General features: G+C 40.0%; 1 protein-coding gene across 49 annotated transcripts in view; it reads left to right on the plus strand.

The window, feature by feature from the left end:
- ARPP21 (cAMP regulated phosphoprotein 21) overlaps positions 1–24,720 on the plus strand; it is a 163,519-nt gene that overhangs the window by 47,007 nt on the left and 91,792 nt on the right. For 44 of the 49 annotated variants that reach the window (XR_006056995.2, XR_006056994.2, XR_009597498.1 and 41 more), the window contains 8 exons: positions 38–208; positions 1,983–2,149; positions 3,593–3,634; positions 4,410–4,499; positions 8,564–8,708; positions 10,169–10,247; positions 10,899–10,958; positions 11,683–11,823. Coding sequence is in view for 44 of the 49 variants with exons in the window: in XM_027957983.2 (XP_027813784.1) it covers positions 2,021–2,149; positions 3,593–3,634; positions 4,410–4,499; positions 8,564–8,708; positions 10,169–10,247; positions 10,899–10,958; positions 11,683–11,823 (686 nt within the window). In the remaining 5 variants the exon portion in view is untranslated. Of the gene's footprint in view, positions 1–37; positions 209–1,982; positions 2,150–3,592; positions 3,635–4,409; positions 4,500–4,697; positions 6,539–8,563; positions 8,709–10,168; positions 10,248–10,898; positions 10,959–11,682; positions 11,824–18,892; positions 24,696–24,720 lie in introns of those variants that run through there. The other 5 variants (XM_027958001.3, XM_027958002.3, XM_060402784.1 and 2 more) reach the window with 2 other exon arrangements.

Below are 24,720 nucleotides of genomic sequence, written 5' to 3' on the forward strand. Positions count from 1 at the left end.
CATTATCGTTACTGTTGACTTTTCGTCTTTTTTTCAGGTGGACGATGTGTCAGATCGTGTAAGGGAATCACATGGAGATGGGCGTTTTGAACTGTTAATGGGGACATGGGACTCCCGTTGTCTCTGATCCCACGTGTGGATTTTCCCAGCGAAGGACAGAAGCGGCTCGTAAGCTGCCAAGACCGGCAGCCGGACTCCTGCAGGAAAGGTAAAGAGCTGCCATCGGATGGCTGTCACTCCATCTGAATGTTTTCCTCAGTCTGTAAATGTGCATGTTTGCATGGAACAGTTCCTGAAAGGCCACCCAAACAGACAGCATCTGTATAAGGGATTCGGCTGGCTCAGAGTCTGTAAAATTAGAGCTCAATTTGTACATTTCATTTTTTTTTTTTTAATCTGGTCATGATCTGTTTTTGATTGAAATGCTCCAGGGAAAAAAGTTAGGGAAACAGAAGTCCTGTCTCCTCCCCCGACTCAGTACATTGAGAAACAAACTGTTTGATTTGGGAAACAGAACTTTTTATCTGGTTAACTGCATCTCTCTCCCGTGTCACTGAAATATGAGAGATCTGTCAGGTACACTGAAGGGAATATCCTCAAACCTCCTCAAACGTCTGAGCCTTGCTCACTGGCCCCTCACAAACTCCAGCCATCATCCCTGATGAAAACTTTTCCATTCCCACAATCCTTTGCCAAGTGAGCCTGTGTTTTTTTTAACAATATCATTAGATACCATCTGTCCTGTCATGGTAGGTCTTAGCATATTTGCAACAGAATTACTGTGTTATTAGATTTTTCTCATGTTTCCTATGTCCACTTGGAAATAAAGTTACTGAATTAGTACTGAATTAGTATACAGTAATTAAACACTCCCAGAGAAACATATCAAGACACTGATATGTCCATTTATAATTACCGTTGTAATGACTGGGAACAGGGCAGTCATTACTTGGGAATTATTGTGAAAGAAGTGACTTTCTAGGCTACAAGGTCTTTCTGTCTTTTATTTTTTTTCCTTCCTTCCTTTCTTCTGTTTTTCTGTCCTTTTTTAATTTCCTTCTTTCTTTCCTCTTTTTTTTCCTTTCTTTCCTTTTCATCCTTTTTTCTTTCTTAAAAAAAAAAAACTGAGGAGGAAGTAAAAGCTGAATTATTCATGAGCCTCATTTGACAGCACATCAGAAGGGGAAGTGTCAGGGGCTTTATAGAGGTAGGGAGGAAAAAAAATACCAATAACAGGCTTATACTTTAAAAAGTCATTTCTAGCATCTGTGTAGTCATCTCTTATGAGCCTGGAGCATTGGAGTTCAGTTGTGATAACTTCATTGGAGTTACTTCCGAAGGATCTCCACAGCACCAGCCACTGGCAGGGGCTGGGGGCAGAGCTTCTGCTTTTTATTAAAAGCAGTCAGTTTGAAGTCTGAAGTCCCTGATGGTTTATTGCCAGATTGGGATCCTGTATGTGTTCTGAATTATTACCTCTTACGTTGATTTCTCCCCCAGTAGAGTGTACTGAATCCCTTAGACCCAGGAAGGTATGTCTGTGGTTGAAACTTGCAAATCATTTGTGAGTCATCTTAGAGATGCGGCAGAAAGGTACCACCTCCCAACTCGGAAGCGGAGGAAGAGTTGGGGAAATACTCTCTTTTTCTTCTGCTTCCATTTTGGAGTGGAGCATAGGAACTGGGAGGTGTGTGGGACTTGGGTGTCTCAGTTTAAGATGTATTGATCCACCCCGACAGCAAGGTGTATTGATAGGAGCATGTGTATGTGTGTGTCAAGGGATTGAGTGACCAAATCTGCCTCTTGGTGTTTGTCTGGGGTCCTTGATTTGGTCTTGTTTTATTCTGTTTGGGTGCAATTGGCAGAGAGGCTGGAGTTGCTCATTTGATTTTGAGAACAAACGGAAGAATCCAGTATCTCAACTGTAATGGTCAAGACTTCACCCTGCGCTGACTTTATTTTCTGATGTCTTCACCTTATAGGGTGTCAAACCTTGTGATTTTAATTTGCATCTGGGAGAATGTCTGAGCCAGGAGACCTGAGTCAGACCATAGTGGAGGAAAGTGGGCCTGAGCAGGAGACGGCCACTCCGGAGAATGGTGTGATTAAATCTGAAAGTCTGGACGAGGAGGAGAAACTGGAATTACAGGTGAGCCTGGAGAAATCCCACTTGTCATACCACACTGTGCACCCCTTTCTTTCATTTTGAAGATACTCTGAAGGTTTGTTTTTCTTCTTGCTTGTAAAGAGTTTGACTAGTAAAATGAGCATGTGTACGTATGCTCCGTCATGTCCAACTCTGCAACCCCATTGACCAGAGCCCCCAGGCTCCTCTGTCCATGGGATCCTCCAGGCAAGAATACTGGAGTGGGTTGCCATTTCCTCCTCCAGGGGATCTTCCTGACCCAGAGATTGAATCCACATCTCTCCCCTGCATTGGCAGGCAGATTCTTTATCACTGAGTCACCTGGGAATCCCAAGTAAAATGAATAGAAAATTCATAAAGCAAATCTTCTCTTTTCCCATTTATTAGTCCTTTTTTTTCTGACTAAACAGTACATTCTGGTCAAAATGCCCTTTGAAATAGTGTGTGTGTATATATATATATATATATATATATATATATATCCAAAGAACATATTTAATGACTGAATTTGCCCACAGCTTCTCCATATTAATTTTCAGACCACCTCAAGGAGTTTGTGGAGAGCTTCTCCTGAGGCAGCTTTATACTAGCTGAGTTTTAAAAATAGATTTGTATTCCATGAAAAGAGAAAGGGCCAGCTCATGACAGACCAAGAAATATCAAAGACATGAGCTCTGACAGGCAGGTTGACCTTCTTGTGCGGGCTAAGCATCGATTCTTATTAGCGGAAAAGCTTAGAATTCCCAGCCAGGAAGAGAGATAAAATGCCTGGAAGAGGCAGGGGGTAGTTTGAGGGTGATTGAGAGTACTCAAAAAGTGATATGTTTAAGTGGTCAGGATTTATGAGAGAAGGAGATTTGGCAGAAGGAAAACAAACTAGACTTGCAAATAACCTGTATCGATTTTCTTTGAACCAAACTACAAAAGTGGTAACTATTTTTATTTCATAAATGTGCAAAGGCAGATAATGGCATAATGGCCAAATGACCTCAAGGCCAGCCTTTGCCCTCCCCAACAAGCTTCTGTGGGGCTTCCCTGGTGGCTCAAACAGTAAAGAACCTGCCTGCCAATGCAGGAGATGTAAGAGACACAGGTTCAATCCTCGGTTCAGGAAGATCCCCTGGAGAAGGAAGTGGCAACCCACTCCAGTATTCTTGCCTGGAGAATCACGTGAACAGAGGAGCCTGGCAGGCTACAGTCCATAGGGTCACAAAGAGTCAGACAGAACGGAGCTACTAAGCACACATGAGCTTCTGTAAGGAGGGAAGGATAAAAGCTAAATGGTCAAAAGTTTTGGAGGAGCAAGGGCAGGAGGCGTCCTCCCCAATGGTTATAATTGCTGTTGTTATTGATTTTTCAGCTCTAGTGACATCCTTTTCTTTCTCTGTCTCCCCCCACTTCCCTCTCCTGGTTGTTGGTTTGTTTGATTTTGTTTCTAACATACAGAGGCGTCTGGCGGCTCAGAACCAAGAGAGAAGAAAATCCAAGGTAGGGTTCTGGAGTTCTGCGTTGACCTGATATCCTGGTTACATATGCCACATAGGGTTAGAGGATTTGCCAAGGAGACACAGGGCTGTATGTAGATCTTGGCTGCATCCGCGCTGCCTGTGTTTAATGTGCTCGTGTTGACACTGCTCTTTCTTGCTCTATGTGCTTTTTAATTAGAGCATTTAGGGCTCATGTAGCTGCAGTGTATATATATTTGATCCTGGCAACTTTGACAGTGCTTTACAAATGAACTGCTGCTCATTTTTTCATTTTAAATCAAATTTGGGGCAAATTTTTTTGTATGTCTGATTAGTTTCTGCTTTGAAGTAAACAGGTTCTGATGTTTAGGATACAGTCTTCAACTTTTAACGTATTTTCTCAGTCAGATCACTTTCAAACCCAGTTTTAGTAGCAATTCATCTGTGTTGTCTTTTCCTCCTTGCTTGTATGTTCTTTGTACATTCCCAGTGCAATGGGCAGTTTGCTAAGAGTTTTCTTTAAATTTATTCTTCCACCCTCTCCTCCACCTGCATCGCCATCAACACAGATCCGATGCTTTAAACCAAAGTAGACGCTTTGTCCCCATTGACACAGGGGTCCAACACTTGGAACCAGTGTAGACAGCCCTGAGCTATGGATTTGAAGCTGGCTTTTAAAAATTTTGATTTGGGAATGTCCAGAGAAGGTGGAGATGGTTTGACAGCCTGAGTTTATTTCCTGGTTGTTGTTTTTTTTCTTTATTTTCCTTTCCTTCCCATTTCTTTCGCCTCCCCAGTCAGGAGCAGGAAAAGGTAAACTGACTCGCAGCCTTGCTGTCTGTGAAGAGTCCTCGGCCAGACCAGGAGGGGAAAGTCTTCAGGACCAGGTATACGCCCTGTCTTTATGGGTCATGGATGAACGGGATCTGCTTTCGTGTGCATGAACATTTATTTGGCATTAAACAGTGTCTTGGGGGGAAGCAAAAACTAGTTGAAGAAGGGCACAGTCCAGCTTCCTCCCCTATTTCTGAGACGCCCTAAATTAGTTGAACAGTCTCAAAGTATTACATTTGTTTTTTTTCCAGACCCTCTGAACACTGCACATGGAAAGGAATTCAAAAGATTTTAGATTAAAACTTAAAATGTAAGCACGGCCGTGCTGCTATTCCTCAAAGGCTCTCTCTTGATCAGACTGAACCAAATACAGTCCCAAGTACCACGTCTCCTCCCTTAGTGGAGAGTCTTACCTCCCCAAAATGCACTTGCCTATAAAAACACTAATTTTGGCTCTTATGAAGTTTCAGAAATAGTGAATAAGGTGCATTGAGCTTTGGAGACATACTTTTAGGGCCTTTGGTGGAGATTTCTCACTACTGGAAAAATGGTCCAGAAATAAATCTGAGATGAATGTGAATTTAAGTTAATATTATTAACACTTTGCTGTACATCCTTACCCCTAATTTTTGCTCCTTACAGCAAGGCTATTCAGCTCTAAAAATTCAACTTCCAACAAAACTTTTCACATGGTATTTATTTTTGTTTGCCTTTCAGGCATCATATTCGCTTTTAGAAAAATGGTCTTGCTGTTAAAATTTTACCTTGTTTTATCAGAGGCTGAGAGCAGTCAGGACAAAAGTAAAATGATTTGTCTGAACTCAGAGGAGGAAAAATTGATTAAATTAGCATTATTGGGGGGGGCTGTGTTTTGCTTTTCTCTTTATAATTTAATTAAAATTCTCAAAATTTTCCTCTTGGATACAGAGAGCGTTGAGAGCACTTTCTTTCAAAGGACCAAAAATAAATTCCTCGTAGATATCATCTTAGAGTATTTTTTTTTTTTCCCCTAGCCTCATTTCCTTAACCTGCCACCCATGTCGTACGCCAAGGGCGGGCTAGCTTTCAGTAGCCATCACTATGTTTCATACAAGTTTTATTTTCCTTGGGCTCTGAGAAACGTGTGGCTTTTGTTCAGCATTTTATTTGTGCTTCTTTTTTGTATGGAGATTCAAAAGGGGGAATGAGGTGAATATCACAGCTTATCTCATTCAGTGTGGATGGATGGCTTGTGATGTAATGCACACAATACATGTTAATTCTGCAGAATGACAGACTCTGAGAGAAATAATGCCCCAGTGGTCCCCTGCTCCGAATGCCAGGCAGAAGAACACAGCCTTTATAAATTTCATCTGATTTTTTTCATCCTATCTGATGAGGTACTGGGAGGAGATTTTTTTTCAAGTGATCATCTGTATCATTGTGCCCACCCTGGACCTAAGCCTAGGTTACTCCTTGCAATTGGAGCAGAGAAGTAAGAGGCAAATGGTACTTTGCTCCTGCTGGTCCCATGCTGAGTAACTGAGACTAGCTTTGTAGGAATTAGAACTTGCAAGCCTTCCTGGGGACTGGCTGAGGCGGTGGGAGCAGGGCCCGCCCGCCCCGCCCCCCCACCCCAAACACATATAAGCAAGTAGCCCTGCTGCTCTTTTAGAGAATAAAGAAGCAGACCTTTGAGCTTGTATACAATGCTTTCATTAGGTACCACCGGCACTTAACATCATGTGGGAACTGAATCCCTGACAACACTGGCCGAAGTGTACGGTATATGGATTGTATGGCTCCCCCAATATGTGTGTATTCACAGTATTTGGAAAACTGCCTTCATTTTCCTGTGTGGGGAAAAAACTCTTGCTACCTGTATTACTTGATCTCAGACCCATAGCAGATGGTTCAGTCTGTCCTTAAGTTAAAAGAAGTGTTTCTTTTCTAATGTTATACTCTTTACCTATCAGTGTATTACTGCAACTTGAATCATTCTTTTCCTGTTGTTGGAGATAAAGTTATCCTGTACTGATGTATTTAACACTTGTATTTTATTATGGAGCATATCAATAAAAATATTAAAAAAGAACAGATTGTTTTTTACCAACTCTATAGCACTTTCGTGTGTTCTTTCAACACCATAACGTGTAGAAAAGGCAGGTGTTTTTCTGAGTATAATGTTTGTCAACACATGGCAGGAGTTTGTACATTTTTTTAAAAAAATAATGTCCTTTAGCCTCTGCTATTCCATTCATATTTCCAAGCCTCTTTGATTTTAGATTTAAACTTACCGAGGCTCGATGGATCAATCGGTTTTGAAGAAGTAATGAGACCACTTCCTGACCTGGGACCCTCGCTTTCCTCTCCTGACCCACTGTCGAATTGATTCTTCCCCACTCGGAGCAAAAATGTTCCAGCTTTTTCCTTAGCAAGTAGAAGCAAACCGTAACACCAAAGTCTGCCTGAATCTTTGCAGACTAAGACATTTCTGTCCCAAGTGCTGTGATAAAAGACCTTATCATCAGATTACACTCAGTTTCGTATATGGCCATCCCCAGGATAGTTTGTGTATGTCCATCCCCGGGATAAACATGTGAATATCAGGAAACCTGGCTAAGATAACTATTTACCATGAAAATGTGTTTTAACTCATCCTCTGTATCATGCAGCTTTCCAACCATGGTGACCTTTTATTCCAGCCCAGAATACACAATAGCTGCTGCTGCTGCTGCTAAGTCGCTTCAGTCGTGTCCGACTCTGTGCGACCCCATAGACAGCAGCCCACGGGCTCTGCTGTCCCTGGGATTCTCCAGGCAAGAACAGTGGAGTGGGTTGCCATTGCCTTCTCCATACACAATAGAGCCCCTCCCAAAAAAGAAACTTGCCATTGGAGGGCTTTGGTTTTCTGCTTGTCAGATCAGCTAGGTTTACCAAGAACCATTAAGATTCCCAGACTGGCCATAATTTGAGGATGTAGAGACATTAGTTTAGTCACATGTAGAAAAGTCTTAGTTTAGTTTTCAGTGGGAAACACTATTAGTCATTGGGAATATTTTTCCCCTAACATCATAAATGTTAATGTCGCCGGTGGAAGAAAGATTTCCCATTAGATGATCTCTTACATAAGAACCAGTGGGCTTAATGTTGGCTCATTTGTCATAGTTTTAATCATAGCATAGTTTCTTCAAAAAACTGAAAAACATAATTTGGCTCATTCTTCTTCAAAACAGTGAACCTACTATCATCCAAATGGCTGATATATGAGTTCATATGAAATGATCTGTTTCAGTACAAAATCAATAAATACAAAAGTGGAACCAGTCCAAATACTGTAAATGGTCAACCAAGCATTAGTTCAAGAGACTCTTACATCTTGAAAGGATTCACTGATACTAGGATTAAAGTAATATTGAATATTTATATTTAATTGATGGAAAATATGGTCCTATTTTCTACCTTTTCCAAAAGGCAGTGCTTATTGTAAGTTTTAATGCTTGATTAATAGCTTTTGTGAGCAACATAGGATAACCCATATCTAGGATTCCTTCAATTCTGTAGTTGTATTTTTCATAGTGATAGAAATCAGTATTCATGTGGCTCTGAAACAAAATTTCAATTGTAAATGGGCTGTTATAGCCTTTATTTGTGTCTGTTTTTTCTGTAATTATGATTCATGTAATATCTGTCTGTCTGTGCTTGTGCCAATTTTTTCCGTTCAAGGAGTTACATAAAAGGACTTGGAGAAGCCTCTTTTTTATGTTAATTTTTAAGACATGATAGTAGCTGTGATGCAAACTTATTGATACAGAAGTTTTTCTTACCTGTTTAAAAATAAGCCTATAGAGAAAATAAGAGTTGGGATCTACAGGAATTTAGCCTGCTTGCGGTTAATCTTCATAAGGCAAAGTTTTAGTACTAGCTACTTCTCATGACCTTCCATTGACCTCCAAAGTTAATTCATCTTAAAGAGCAATTATTTTTCTGACAGGTATAATTTTTTTTACCATTTAAGAAAAAAAAAAAATCTGTACCTGGCTTTCATTTTCCTGTTCTTAATAATCTCTATGCAAAATGGAAACCAGACAGAGATTCTTAAATTTGGCCCTAAATTATTATATTTTTTCCCCAACAGGAATCAATTCATTTACAGCTTTCCAGTTTTCCCAGCCTGCAAGAGGAGGATAAATCTAGGAAAGATGACCCTGAAAGAGAAAAAGAAAAGGATAAAAACAAAGATAAAACCTCTGAAAAACCCAAGATCAGAATGTTGTCAAAAGGTGAATGTGAAAATGTTTCCTTAACTTACTCAGTTTATACATAACTAGTCACAGAATACATTCTAGACTTTATACAAATATCACCTCCCACCAAAATTTGCATAAAATTTTGTATGTGTATGTATGTGTGTGTGTGTAAAAGATGATGTGAACTTGATTTTTTTCTGTTCATGATGTCATTGTTGTGTATCTAAAAAGATTATTTTTAGGATCATATATTTCTTTGGATATTCATTTGGATCTATTTTTGAGAAGTTTGTACAAGGGAGTGAATGTAAATCTGTTCTTAATTCAGATGTATTGTTCCAGTTAATTTGAACTGATGAGCAGTAGTGGTGCCCAGTTTTATATCTTTTAAGTGTCATGTTTATCTTAAAAGACAGACAGTGGATTGGCAATTCTCAGTTGATAAGTGGTAAGTGGTGTCCCCAGAGTGCAGATGTATCTGTGAACGTCAATGGAACACATATTAACATTTTATCTGGCCTGAATGAATTTGGTCTCTGCAACATATATACTGCCCCATCATGTCTCATGTAAAATATACACAATTTCTACTACAGGAAAAATTTCTTCCCCAAAAGTCATTCCTTATAAAACCACAAAGCTACAATCCAGACTTTTCGACTTGTTGCCTTACATATAAGTATGCAAAAGTAAAACAAACAAACAAAAAAAGAAAGCAAAAGTAGAAACAAAATTAAGTTGATATGAAGAATTCCATGAATAAACAAATTGGCAATAGACTAATTTTTTTAAATACCTGAGACAGTATAAGGCATTTGACCAGCTGAGAAATGACAATTACTTCACATCTGCTCCATAACCGCAGATCTGCATATAATGATTGTCTCAGCTGCTGAACATCTAAAAGCCAAGGTATATCTGAGAGTAAACAAGTACAGCTTCCTAACATGGCTTTAGAAATTAAGCTTTAGACAGCATCAAAAGACTTGAAAGACTTGGAATATTTAATCCCCTCCTATATTTTGTATCAGTTAATATTTAGACAGTTTTACAACAGAGCATTCAGTTTTTGCCTTCTCCATTTTAAGAGAAAGAGGGTTCCATGGTATCTCAAGCTCTTGAGAGTTCTCTCTGTGGGTTGGGAGTACCCATCACTGTCATGGAGAGGTCATGCCCTTGCTGATTGACAGCCCAAAATGAATTCATGACATCTGACTCCACCCAGCCACCCACCCAGACCGTGCCCACTTCCTCTCCTATGACAGCTAGGTCTTTCCACACTGGAAATCTACTGGGTGTTCTTAATCCCCGAATCTAATTTTCATCCTGATTTAATGTTGCCAGGTTGCTAGTTTCATAACATGTATCTCTAACACCAGTAGATTCACCTTAAGTTTACCTGAGCGTAAGGGAAAAGGGAAAGGCTGGGAAAACCCTTTTCAGCCCACCTCCCCCTGCCGTTTCTCATAACTCCATCCTGCTGTTTGTTTCAGATTGCAGCCAAGAATATACGGATTCTACAGGCATAGATTTACATGAGTTTCTGATTAACACGTTAAAGAATAATTCCAGGTAAATCATTACGTAAATCTTGTTTTTAGAGGCATCCAGTAGAATGTTACAATAAAGTCATTCATGCAAACACTTCTAAGAGGGAAGCTGTAGAAGACTGAGTCCATCTCTGATGTCTTAAACCGTCTCTTGTATTTTCTCTTTTCTGCTAATAGTGTTCATGTTTATGTTTTTAGCTAGTCTTAATCCCTGCGTACTTGTCCAGTGAATAAATTATAGTTTACAACTTCTGCCTTTCTGGTCACAAAGAGACACTTAGTAAGGGGGAAAATATAGAGAATGAGAAGCAATGTCAAATATGCTTGAGGGCAGCTATTGAACCAACTATTTGGGTTTAGCTTTGTTAAAGTTTCCTATTAATTTAAAATACACAATTTACTTGGTGTGTTTTATGGGCCTAATACCTTGCATGTCTTAGTTAGCATTAAAAACTGCAAAGGTTTCAATAGCAGAACATGCTTAACAGATGAGGAATCGCCTTAAGGAGAATGGAATTACAGATAGTTCGACATCACATTTCAGAAAAGAGTTCGATGCTGATTTGTAGCTATGTAGATTTAAACAATCTTTTCCATACATGTAAATGAAACTGTTAAGTCTTTGGGAATAGACAGTCCATAAAGCCTTTTCATTTTAACATTTATTTTGCAGAGACAGGATGATACTCCTGAAAATGGAGCAGGAAATTATTGATTTCATTGGTGACAACAAGTATGTTGAATCGCAGTGCCGGTTAATGAATCTGATGTGTCTTGGTTTGCTGTATGGGTTTAATCACTCATTCTGGAAAGATTTAGGGGTAGATAAAACATTATTTAATATGTTTGCTGACTCATTAAATAGAGATGCTATTGGAGTTAGGAGCTGTGTGCTGATGGGAATTGTTGCTTGGACCATGTGTACTCCTGCTTGTTAAATTCCTGACAAAATGGCTATAAACAGGGGGCCACTGATTAGCACTGAGTAGCAGTGACAAGAAGCGACCCTCTTCGTTTTTATTATAGTTTTTTAATGGGCTCCAGCTGGCTGTAGTCAGTTATGCCTGGAAATAATTGTGCTGCTTTCAGTGTCAACCATGTAGTGACATCTCCAGATAGACATCTGCAGTCCCGTATTATGTCCTGGCATTTGTGGCTGTGCCTGGCTCTGTGGATACCATCTCCTGGACTAAAACAGAATATACTTTCCAGCAAACCTTGAGTTCCCTGTGGTCTGAGAAATGCACAACTCTAAAACAAAAACATTTATTGTACTTTAATCAATACATCTATAAGTGGAAAATTGGTCTGGAAATGAGAACATTGAGTGATGCCAGGAATGAAATAAGCTTAATGGTTCGAATGAAACAGAAACGGTTTTGTGTGTGTATCTCTCAAATGCACTACGGGCCAGAAACGAAAATGCTGATACTGCTGTTTCTTGTATTCCTTTCCAGTAATCATTATAAAAAGTTTCCTCAGATGTCATCCTATCAGAGGATGCTTGTCCATCGAGTGGCCGCTTACTTTGGGCTGGATCACAACGTGGATCAAACAGGGAAATCGGTCATCATCAACAAGACCAGCAACACAAGAATGTAAGCCCCTTCACTGTATTTATTTAGCATTTTCTCTTTCTCTTGTGGATTCATTTATATAAGAACACAGTATCCAGTTCAAAGTACATGGCATTTAAAATGTACAGTGTTATTTATCTCTTGCGCTTATCAATAATAGTGGCATTTATCTATAGAAGATTACCTGTGGACCAGGAAAGTTGATAAAATTTAGGCTGTAAAGTATATTTATTCCCTGATCTGTTACATAGCTCCTGAAACACAATTTTCTTCCTTCCATTAGTAATCCATGTGGTTATATAGAAAACATGGAACATGTTATGTCAGCTACAACTTTGACTAAAAATAACAGACATTTAAAAACAACAATAACATATATAGGAAAATTACCCTTTTCTTTCTTTTTCTGGTATCAAGACATTGATCTTACTGTGGTTTCTAGAATAACAAAAACTCCAAACCTGGAGACAGAAGTTTGGCCTCTAAGATCCAATTCTTTTACTTACTACCTGGGTGATTTGAAATAAGTTATGTAAAATGTGCCCTCTCAGGGTTTTTTTTTTGTTTGTTTTTTTGCTTATAAAATCAGAGTGTTTTGAGCCAGATAATATCTAAGTTCTGGCTCCAAAAGAAGGTTGCTTGTTTGGTTTTGCTTCTTTCAACAACTGTTTGCTTCTATCTCACTGTGTTTTCATGGTGTCACTGAAAACACAAAATGAGTGGTCATTTGCTTTAGAATCTTCACACTATGTCTGTTGAACCCACCTCTCCTTGAAGCGCAGACCATTGTCATAGCACAGTACACATTAAACTGAAAAACTGCCCTCATACAAAGCAATTTCTTAAGACAGTTGTGTCTGGTAAATTGTGCGCATTGCGTGGTTTGTTAGGAACGCCGTATTACCGAAGGGAACTTTTGTGTCAAGCACAGCAATGTGGTCCAGACATTAGTTTCTGTTCTCTGGAGGCTGCGGCTTGTTGGGGTGGAGATGATGCCCCTTCTCTGCTCAAGGCACAGTCTGTGATGAGCAGAATGAGTGTGAAGGTCATAGTCGGGAGAACTCAAGCTGGGAGATCTGGGGCTACTGAGATGGGCTATTATCTCAGGGACACTGAGAGCTTCTCTTCTCTGGACTTCAGATTATTTATTTATCTGCAGGAGAGAGTTTGGAATGGTTAATGTTTAAAGGCCCTTGAGCTTCAGAAGTCTTGGGTCCTGTGGTTGCATTTTATTGTGAGGGCAAAACACATCTTAAAATTTATCAGCTTTCCGGTTTATCTGATTGTTGGCACACGGACCTCCTATTTTGAATAGTAGTAGGACTGAAAGGTCACTGTCCTTTAATCCTTCCCTCTCTGTTAAATACTCCTAGTTGTTGCTGTTGTTGTTTTTCATTCTTCGTTCTGGTTTTTCTTATGATTTTCAGATACTGTAACGCAGGCACACACGCTGACTGCAAACTAGGCAAGCAGTTCTGTCCTTTTAATTCTTTCTCTATGAGGCCGTAAGAGACATGGACAAGCCCATAGATCAAATAGATTGATGTGGTTTCAACTAGTAGAGACAGTGCATTTATGTTTAATTCACCCCTGATTTTGCAGTCGCATAGTCATAAATATTGATACACATGTTTGAGACCTGTTTTCTTGTCAAACAGTTTTTGAGAAAATAAAACACTCTGTATAAAGGCTCTTGGTAACTCAGCAATGGCTCCAAACTTGCAATCAGTTTGATATAGTAGTCACTAGTTATATATGGCTATTTACATTTAAAATTAATTATTGAAATATAATTTAAGCTTTAAGATTCGGTTCCTCAGTCAGGCTAGCCATATTTCAGGTGCACCAGTTAGAGAATATACGGAACATTCCCTTTATTTCAGAAAGTTCTGTAGGTCAAATCTTCTCAGAATCCTTGTGTTTCTTGCAAGTTTCCAAATACCACTGGAGAACATAATTTGTCCCTTAAAGCTTTTCTTTTCTGCTAATGAGCATCATATAATCAGACTTCTCCACTTCCAAAAGAACACTGCTGCTGCTAAGTCGCTTCAGTCGTGTCTGACTCTATGCGACCCCATAGATGGCAGCCCACCAGGCTCCCCTGTCCTGGGATTCTCCAGGCAAGAACACTGGAGGGGGTTGCCATTTTCTTCTCCAATGGGTGAAAGTGAAGTCACTCAGTCGTATCCAACTCTTCGTGACCCCATGGACTGCAGCCCACCAGGCTCCTCCATCCATGGGATTCTCCAGGCAAGAGTACTGGGTGGGGAGCCATTGCCTTCTTTTTTTTTTTTTTTTCCTTTAATGACCAATTTCCAGTAGATGCCATGTGTTTATGCCTTGAGGAAGAGCAGAACTTGTGCGGGAAACACCTTCAGGTATTGTTCCTATAACAAAGTGCCTGGACTGCTAGGCATTTTGTCTAGTTCCTGCCTTTGATCATCAACATTGAGTCCCCACTCTGTGACTCCCAAACAAAAAAGATGAATGACTGTATGTCATGGACAATCAAGGTATTTCCTGAAGAGTTGAATTTAATAATCTTTCATCCACAGCTGGGTCAAATCCCACCACTCTATTCCAGACACCTTTCTGGCCATCCTTGACCTGAGTGGCTCTTGCCAGGGATTGACATGGGGATGGGGGAAGCTAATATCTTTCAGAACAAGAGAAAAAGATGAATGTAATGTGCTTTTATAAGTAGCATCCAGTCACATTTTCAGGACCTGAATCAATTGGAGCAGTTTTAGCAAAGGAGAAATGTCGTTCTGTGGGAAATTATATTTGATGTTGAAAGTCTGGTGCCATGTTTTCATGGAATTAAAGTTCAAAAGAGAATATCTCTTCAGGTTCCAGGCGTCTTGCATATTTTTGACTCTGATAATTTTGAGAGTTGTGCCATCAGGACAACTGGCCTATGTTGGTTGTGGGGACCATATTGGCTTAGATATATTATTAGATGAACATGTTTCCATTTCTATAAAGGAAGGAGGCTGAGATGGAAATTCCTCAGATGATTCCTTGTCGGTTTTGTGTTTTGGAGATACCGTTTCAATGTGTCCGCTTTAATAGTACCCCAAAACAAATGCATGGAGATGCATAGTTTAAACGTCATTGTAGATTGGGAGAAATGCAGAAAACCTGGATGGAAGATACAAAAATGAACTGAAGGGCTAAGGGAGGGAGAACACTTCTTTTTTTAACTTTTCGTTTTCAGTGACCATGCTGGCATGTAAGGTGTTCCTCTGAAGTGGATGCCTGTCAGCTAGATATTGGCTGGGATTTATTTCCAGAATCCCTGTTTTTCTAGATTGTCTGCAGTTTAAGTGCCTATAGAATGTGTCTTGAACATACAAAAAGTTTTGCATGGAGAGAAAATAGTCTCACCTGAAGTGCAAAATATTTAAGTCATGACGACAGACTGTGGGGATTATATATACACATGCATGTGTATCACTTAGAATAGCATTGCATACTATTTGTTCAATTGTACTGGATACTTTACACCTTATTTAATGTATATTATTTCATTTAATATTAAAAGCAAACTTATAACCTAAGTCATTAGAGCCTCATTTTACAGAAGAAGAACATTAAGTGCACAGGTTTGGTCCCTGGTACAGGAAGATTCCGTATCCTGCAGGGCTCCATAACTACTGAAGCTTGCATGCTAGACTCAGTTTTGGGCCTCCAGAGAAGCAATGATCAGCATGGCTGGAATCTCAACCCAGTGTGTCTCATGCCAAGAACAATGTTACTAAGTAATCTAACTCTCTTTAAGGCAAAACAATCCAGACTATCTTGATCGACATCCCCAAGACCTCCTGGATTGGTTGAGAATTCCCACGCCTAAATCTTTTGTGGTCTGATAAGAAACAATGATTGAGGGAGATTTTTTTGAAGGTTCACTCAGTGGTGTCAATAAATTAACAGATACTTCCTCCCACATGTCAGCATTTGCCAGATTTTCTTTATCACCACTACAAGGTGCGATATTTGGGGAAGAAATGTGCAGAATTTAGAGGGAGTGATATCCAGTCAGTGGAAACTTCCTATACTCCGTTTCAATCGGTGTTTTCAGAAATGAAAAACCTATGTTTACGGATAGCGACAGTGCAGGAGATGAGCCTGTCCTTTGTGTGAACACAAAATTACTCTTCCAAGCAACTCAATTGTCCAAATGCATGTTTTCATGGCATAGCCATAGGAGCATGGGGTTAAGGGTGTAGTCATCCAGAGAGAGGAAGAAATAAGAATTGTGTTCATTTGGGGTTCATTCCCAAAAGGTGCCTTCTTCCAAGTGAACTGGTGCACTATGGAGAGTTAGCAAAGAAAAGTCACCTTCCCCTGGCACCGCTGTGTCCTCGCTGCTTCCCAGGGCTAGGCAGCGAGAGGCCAGGCGAGCATGCGCCACCTCAGTCATCCAGCACAACACTCAGCCCACAGAGCAGGTCTGAATGATTGGTGATGCCGCTGTTTAGAGTGTACCATCATCTTGTTGAAATAACGAATGGAGTTTTTGAACTGAGGCTCGGTCCTGTTTCTGCTTTAGTCGGGCTCTCTCTCCCCAGCGTATGGCCAAAAGTATGTTTTCATCTCTAGCACTTACAAATTTTTTTCTGTTGGAATTCTCTGTTAACTGTCAGATTATTTGGCAATATCAGATGAGCCCCTTGGAAATCTGGGGCAGAGGTATTAGGGTGTGTGCAACTTGGTACTGCAAGTGATAATTAAAATGTTTTTACTTTCTATCATGTTACTTTTTAAAGTCTATTTTTACTTTTGGCTGTGCTGGGTCTTTGTTGCTGTGCACAAAGTGAAAGTGAAGTCGCTCAGTCGTGTCCGACTCTTTGGGACCCCATGGGCTGTGGCCTACCAGGCTCCTCCGTCCATGGGACTTTCCAGGCAAGAGTGCTGGAGTGGATTGCCATTTCCTTCTCCAGGGGAGAATGGCAATGCCTTTCCTTCCGACCCAGGAATCGAACCCTGGTCTCCCGCATTGCAGGCAGACGCTTTACCGTCTGAGCCACAGGCTTTCTTTGTTTGCGGAGATCGGGGGCTACTGTTCATTGTGGGTTTCTCATCGTGGCGGCTTCTCTGGCTGCGGAGCACAGGCTCTGGGCGTGTGGGCTCCAGTAGCTGTAGCTCAGGGGCTCTAGAACTCAGGCTTCAGGAATTGTGGTGCATGGGCTTAGTTGCCCTGTGGCACATGGAATGCTCCTGGACTAGGGATCGAACTCGTGTCCCATGTCCCTTTCATTCTTAACTACTGGATCACCAGGGGAGTCCCATGTTACTTTTGATGTTTAGGATTGAGGTTAAAAGATGAACAGTGCTTTAAAATATATATGTGTAAATGCTGCAAATACATGGGTCTGTTTTTTTATGAGAAGCTTTGTTCTTCTCTTTGCGTCTATTTCTAATTTTCACTGTCTCTCTTTTGCTTATTTTTCTACCTGTATAGCCCAGAGCAGCTCATTGTTCTTTTCTTAGACAATTTCTACACCTCTCTCTCCTTTTCTCCCTCCGAGAGAAAAGATGCATGTTCAAGGTGTATCATTTGAAGACTAGAAACCATCTACTTTCCCTAGTATTTTCCAAAGGCCCAAGATCAGTCACAGGCAGAGAGAGTCCCATGTATATCTGAATGCCTTTGTGTGTGTCAGAGCACCTGTTTGACTAGTTCTAAAAAATCTTCATATTAAAACGTTGTCATCTCTTGAACAATTTTTTGTTTTGTCTTTCACGTTCTCCCACTGTCTTTGCCTCCAATCCCCTAGTGTAACAGCACAGAGCAAGGAAAGAAATGGTAGGTCTGCTGGGGAGAGAGGTTACAGGCCCTCACAAGCAGGAAACAACAATAGGACTCAAAGGCAGACACTGAGGGTGACACTTAAGAGTCTAGTGCTCAGGAGCCCAAGTGCCTGATTCCCAGTGTGAACGTGGGTTTTGGCCAGGAGTGAGGATGGCATATAGTGACCTCCGTGGTTTGCTTGTTTGTTGCCCAAGTGACCTCCGTGGTCCAAGCTAGCTATTTGATAAATCTCAAGAACCGTGAAACTTGTTCTGATTCAGCCAAACAGAGCCCCTCTCTGGGTGAAGCAGTTGAGCCCAGTTGACTTGGTTAAACATCCCTGAGATGAGGCACACTGACTTCCCTATGAACAGGACCAGGGGACCCACCACCCTCTCGGGGCAGACTAGTGAGACGTGGCCAGCAACCCGGCAGGGTCAAGGGGCATCTGTTCTGCTTAGTTTCCTGAAGGGGCTCAGGTTGAAGGTGGGAATCTTTAGTTCTTGAGCCTTAACCGCTTCACTCCCGGCAGGAAAGACCCATGCTCTTCCTCCCACATCTATTCTCCTTTTCCTTTGGCTGGAATGTGAGTGGCAGTGGAATGAACTGAGCAGCGTCCTGAGACGATGCTTGTTTATTAATCTTGTGAAGAGGACCTAGTATCACTGTCTCCAAGCGCCTCTTGGAAACTCTTTGAGTAGTTGGTTGGCATCCCGTCATTTCTGAACAGGACAACTTTACTCTACACTTTTTATAGGAAAAGTGTTGAAAATCATCTGACTTGAAGCCAAGGTCAGGAACCTAATGAAGAATTACATTCCTCTCAAGAAAACCATGACAATTTTTTTTTTTCCTAATCACACAACCTACTTCTCTAAATAGTACTCCAGCCTAAAGTTAAGACTTATTTATTAACAATGGTCAACCCGCATATCATTTCTCTTCAACGTGTTTTCTCATATCATTTTCCTCAAATACCTCAGACAACACCAGAGTCTGTAGGTGAGACAGACATACATCGTCGAGGAGAGAAAATAAAGTGGGTTATGTTCTTTTCACAATGTGAAATTATTTATGGGCCTCTGAGTATTGAATGTATAATTTGCTATTTAATTTTGTAATGAAACATGCACGTACCTTCTATAATGTTAATATCTTGAATATAACATTTCTTAAAAAGAACTTTTGTATGCATTAAAAATAATTTCCAAGTATCTAGCTAACTAGCTCACAGCATTCTAAGCAGGTAGAGCTAGGCTGAGATTTATGTCTTGATCTTATCTGATCTATTCACAGATCAAGCCTGAAATCCACCACCCCTGTCACTCAGCCACGACTGAGGTTTGGAAAACAAGAACTAACATGAACAGAATCAATAACCCCAAATGATGATAAAAGCAAGAGACAAACCGAACACTACCCATTCACTTGTTTTTTGTTGTTCTTTTCTTTTAAAAAAAAATAAAATCCTAATTTACATTTAATTTTTTTAAAGTTAACAGAGAACTCAATTAATGTTAATACAAAAATGAATACTAAAACTGTGATGCAAAACTCCAGAACCACAGAACACACTGGATTAAAAACTGTCCTGGCAAAACTTAGAACTGAGATAAAACCCATTTTCTCAGTTCTTTCAAGGGCCAAGCATTTCTCAGACATTCAGTACCATACTTTCCATGGAAGTACAGGCTATACGTCAGATCCATCTTGTTTCTATCCAGAGTTTATTGGAGGAGCCAGGAACATTTTGATCAGGACTCTGTGCATGTGTGTGTAAACACATGGTATGTAAGTGCCAGCCTAGGTGTATAAGTGTGTAAAGACATTATCCGTATTTTACAGTTTGCAGCAGTTTAGAGGAAGGTTCTGGAGAAGGCAGTGGCACCCCACTCCAGTACTCTTGCCTGGAGAATCCCATGGACGGAGGAGCCTGGTAGGCTATAGTGCATGGGGTCGCTGAGGGTCGGATATGACTGAGTGACTTCACTTTCATTTTTCACTTTCACGCATTGGAGAAGGAAATGGCAACCCACTCCAGTATTCTTGCCTGGAGAATCCCAGGGACCGAGGAGCCTGGTGGGCTGCTGTCTATGGGGTCGCACAGAGTCGGACACGACTGATGCGACCTAGCAGCAGCAACAGAGGAAGGTTCACTATACATGAACTAGTTATAGTATTTATATACCATAAATACTACATAGGGTATTTTCCTATATGTACGGTAGTTTTGGAGGGAGACAGATTATGGTGACTTGGTTCATTCCATCTGCAGCTTGGCCTCCCGTAGGCAGCAGAAATAGGCCCAGTTTCTACAGGCTCCCTTCGATGTTTCTAGATCCACCTTGAAGAGGAGCAGTCATGTTAGCACTTGTGCCTTGGAGGAAGTTGAAGGCCAGAGCCTGTTTACAATGAATCCTCTTGGTGTAGTTCCTGTGTCTTATTAATCTTAAGATTTCTGCTACTGGAGAGGCTGTGAGCGTATCACTGTGTCTCTAGGAAAAATGGAACTGAGGTACAGAGTAGAAAGAGAAGTTGTAGTTTGTTGGTTGAAGGTGTTTGGTTTCCAGACTTAAGTGCTAGAATACTGAATTTGTAAGGTATAGTCTCATTTAAAAGAGAATCAAAAGGACAAGGTGAAAGTGGAAATTATAAAGTATGGAAAGAAGAATGTAGGACTTTCTTTTATAAATAAGACATATCAATTGTCAGTGTGCTTCCCCAGGTGTCTCAGCAGAAGAACCCACCTGCCAATGCAGGAGACGAAGGAGACATGGGTCCAATCCCTGGGTCAGGAAGAGGAGGAGGGCATGGCAACCCACTCCAGGATTCTTGCCTGGAGAATCCCATGGACAGAGGAGTCTGGCAGGCTACAGCCCATGGGGTTGCAGAGTCGGATGCCACAGAGCACACAACACACACACACATCAGTTGTCAATGTTGTAACTGAATATTTTCCCATGTGAAGGGAACAGGGCCACTTAGACTTCTCTAATATGTTTGACTGTTAAAATATTTTTGATGAATGTGTTACACATAAAGCATTTCATCCCGTTGTGCACAGCCACATTTCTTTGTTAAGATGTGTGCATGTTGCTGACCATCTTTCCATTATTCAGGATGAAATTCAAAGATGTCCCTTGATGCTCCTCTGCATTTAGTAGAATTGAATTCTTCATTTGTGTGTATGTTGGGGGAGGAAGCGGGGAGAGATTAAGCTGAACTGTTTGGAAGAAAAGTAGAAAAGTATATATTTGGTTTCAAGAAACTGGCAGTGAGAATAAACCACTGAAAATACTTCTGGATCAAAAAGATAAAAAACACAATAAAGCACACTCATCTTCTTTTAAGCTTTAAGGTGAGGAAAAAGCTAAACTTGGAACCAGTTGAGTCAGACAGTTTGATAGTCTTACGCAATGTTGTTTTTCAGTCACTAAGTCGTGTCCGACTCTTTGCGACCCCATGACTGTAGCCCGCCAGGCTCCTCTGTCCATGGGATTCTCCAGGCAAGAACACTGGGGTGGGTTACCATGCCCTCCTCCAGGGCATCATCTGACCTAGGGATCAAACTCCTGTCTCCTGTGCACTGGCAGGCAGATTCTTTACCACCTGAGCCACCAAGGAAGTCCCTTTACTGAGCCATACTGCCTCTCAGTTCATGAGCTTTGTCTAATCAGGAACAGTGAGGAGTTGATTCAAACTTCTGAAAGGATTGACTAGGGGATCCCAAGACAGACTGGAAATGCTCGCACTGTTCTCCACACATGAACAAGGAGTGCCATAGTAGATACCTGCTATGAATTGTGGGAAAACACTTTTTTTTTTTAATCAAGAAGAAACATTAGATTTGTTTTCTCTGCTTTTTGGTAATGATAAACAGGTAGAAATAACTCATGGACTGACATCTTCCAGGGAAAATAACGTAGGCATGTGGTGCTTGCCTCAGCAGCACATATACTAAAAACTGCAGGCAAGTATAATGCGTGGCCACAAGATACATAGTAAACTCTAGTTATCATTCATTCAATAAATACTGTGACCTTTTGCAGCTTTGAGGAGTTCTTAGAGTTACATTCTCATCTTGATCCACTGAAAGTAATTCAGCACCATTTTAAATGAAGGCCCATACCATATTATATAGTTTCATTCATTTTGTGGCTAAGAAATAATATTACTACGATGTTAAATTAGTGGTTAAAAGGATTTTTAAAAGCTTTAATATAACAGTGCATTACTGGTAATTTTTAGTGCAGTCACATGTAATATTTCAGTCATAAACTACAGTTTGCATGAGTTTAAACTGAAAATTACTCCTTACCTCTAGATAAGTCTCTATAAAGCCAATGGAAAAATCTTATTATGTTTATTTTATTCCTTTTATGCAAACTTCAAATGGTTACTTTATAATCTTTCAAAGCACTTTTGGTAAGTCAAGAAATGCTTAGTTATTTGTACTGTTAATTTCTAATGTTCAAATACAAATTTTTTTGAAAACAGTTGTGGATAATGCCATTTGAATAGTTTATATCAGAGTAACAAATATCATTGCTCTCAATAATATTTACATTATTGATTCAGACAAGCTCCTTTGACTACCCCTGCTTAAGTGATGGATGTGTTTTTCCTGAATATGTCCTGCTATGAAATAAAAATAAACCAGCACTATGAAGAAATGCAAATGAAGTTTCAAAAATAATGGTTAAATAGCTCTTGTGTAACTGTAATGACACTTTAAACTGAGAAGTTCCCAAACCAAAAAAGTTAAAATTCCCATTTCCACCTCTTTTCCTCCAGTGTGAAAACCTTTTATTTAATGACACCATTAGTTTTGGTCAGCTTGCAGTCAAACATAAATCTGATTTTTAAAGATGTTCCTAATGTTCTGAATTTGAATTTATGTTCCTACTAACCCAACTCTATCCTGTTCTGTTTTACAATTTAAACATTTATGAATTTATGACCACATATCTTAGTGATTCTTTGATCTGTCCCTGAGTTACTGTGACTTATATACAGCTGTGCTAAATTTTCATTCATTCATACACTGAGTCATTTATTCACCCAACCAAATGCCTCCCAATGCCAGACATGGTTCTAGGCACCAAGGATACACTATTTAAAAAAGCAAGATCCCCACCCACATGGAACTTGCAGTCTATCTCTGGTTAGTATGCTGAAATCTCACTCTAAATATTTTTCTCCTTAAAGAGCACTTCTCATGCATGCTCAGTCGCTTCACGACTCTTTGCGACCCTCTGGGCTTTAGCCCACCGGGCTCCTCAGTCTGTGGGATTCTCCAGGCAAGAACACTGGAGTGGGTTGCCATTTCCTTCTCCAAAAGAAGAATTTAGTCTGAAGCAAATTCATCTTATGATCATGGGTGCCATTTCACTTCTAAGTGAACATTTACAGATGATTAGCAACAAATACAAGAAACAGATCTGTATGTTTAGCCGTTCTCCAATCATTTCATTGACTGGAGTTTATCAGATGTTCAGAGCTCAGGGCTATTAGGAGAGGATTAATTAACATTGCTACTATTAGCATTTGTGTTCAAGTTAATATCTTAATTTCCCTTGTTACGTAAAAATATGTATATAACAATATCTGAGTGGTTAAAAATGTTGGGAAGCTTTAAAAAAAACTCCTAGAGAATTGTTCTCATTTACAGTGACCAGTAGCTATTCATGCTATTATAATATTGTCAGACTTTATAGTGTTATAAGTGATTGATGGGTCCTGTGACTGGGCTCCACCAAAATATATTTAATTCCTTTACTGTCAATGATCTTTTCATTATAAAGTGCAAATTTACTCTGTCTCCTTAATGCTCTGATCTTAAAATGTCATATCCGCATACCCAGATTGCTATATTTTATTCCATGTTAATTCCATGGATAACATTTACATTAATATTGAAGACGATATGATGCAGGTTTTCTGTGCTTTATCCTGAGGTGTGAGGCCCTCCAGCCAACTGAGTACAATGTAAGCAGAGACTGTTCACTTCTCTGAAAGGAAGTAAGCAGGCTGTTTGATGCCTGTGGCTTAGTGGGAAAATATATAAACTGGAGTCAAGAGTCACTTGAGGGATAGTTTCCTTATCTGTAAAAGAGGCAAAAAAAATTTTTTTGTTTTTCCTACATCAAAGTTTTATTGCAAAGACTAAATGAAAGAATGCAGAAATTACATCTGATTCCAGAAGCTATAACTGGTATTATTTCCATTTTCTGGTTTTGTCTGCTCCCTAGTATTATAATAATTGATGTATGAGTGCTTAAGGAAACAATATTTCTCAACAAGATTTGAATTATACACTTAAACTGCTCCTTTGTTTTTAAAGTGTTGTTTGCTTATTTTGGAGCTATAAGGAAACAATGAGATAATCTTAATTACTAGCCACTCATATTAAACAACAGATGCAGTGATTTGGCTTCCTGATGACTGAATGCATACTGAACCCGGGCGGGGGCGGGGGGGGGGGGGGACAGAAAACCCACCTGGCTTCAGAAGTAATACATCAGATGTGAGAGACACCTTTTGAGAGCCATCAATCACAGCTGCTTCTATACTAGAAATGCACATTTTAGCACTTCCTCTGTGATTAACCAAAGCACAAGCCATTCACCGAAGTTCTCTGATGTGCAGGGACGCTGGTGGGAAATGAACAGGGTAGTGGAGCCCTTTCCTGTAATAATACAAGATGATTAAGAGGATCTTTAAAAAAATCAATTGACTAATCAATACCATGTAACTGCTTGGAACATTTTCCCCATGCTAATCAGGCATTAAGTTGTTTAAGCCAAACATCTCCAGTTTCCCCCAGTTACTCAACTGATTTACAAGACATGGTCGAGGATGTCAGTCTGCTGGAGCCAGATTCCAAAGCATCTGTCATTAAAGAAAGATGGAAATAATTCATACACAGCTCTCTCTCACTGCATATTCCGAAGGCTCTCGAAAGGGAAAGTATAATAGGAAGTATTCTCCTAGTTTTAATGTAGTAATCCCAAATTCTAAACATATATAGAGAATAAGGGTGGGGACTTAATGAAATTCAGGACTGACAGAAGTCAAAATAACTATAGAAAATAGAAAATACACTCTATATATTTGCAGGCCTT

The sequence above is a fragment of the Ovis aries genome, chromosome 19 (assembly GCF_016772045.2).
Source record: "Ovis aries strain OAR_USU_Benz2616 breed Rambouillet chromosome 19, ARS-UI_Ramb_v3.0, whole genome shotgun sequence".
In the NCBI taxonomy this organism is placed as follows: domain Eukaryota; kingdom Metazoa; phylum Chordata; class Mammalia; order Artiodactyla; family Bovidae; genus Ovis; species Ovis aries.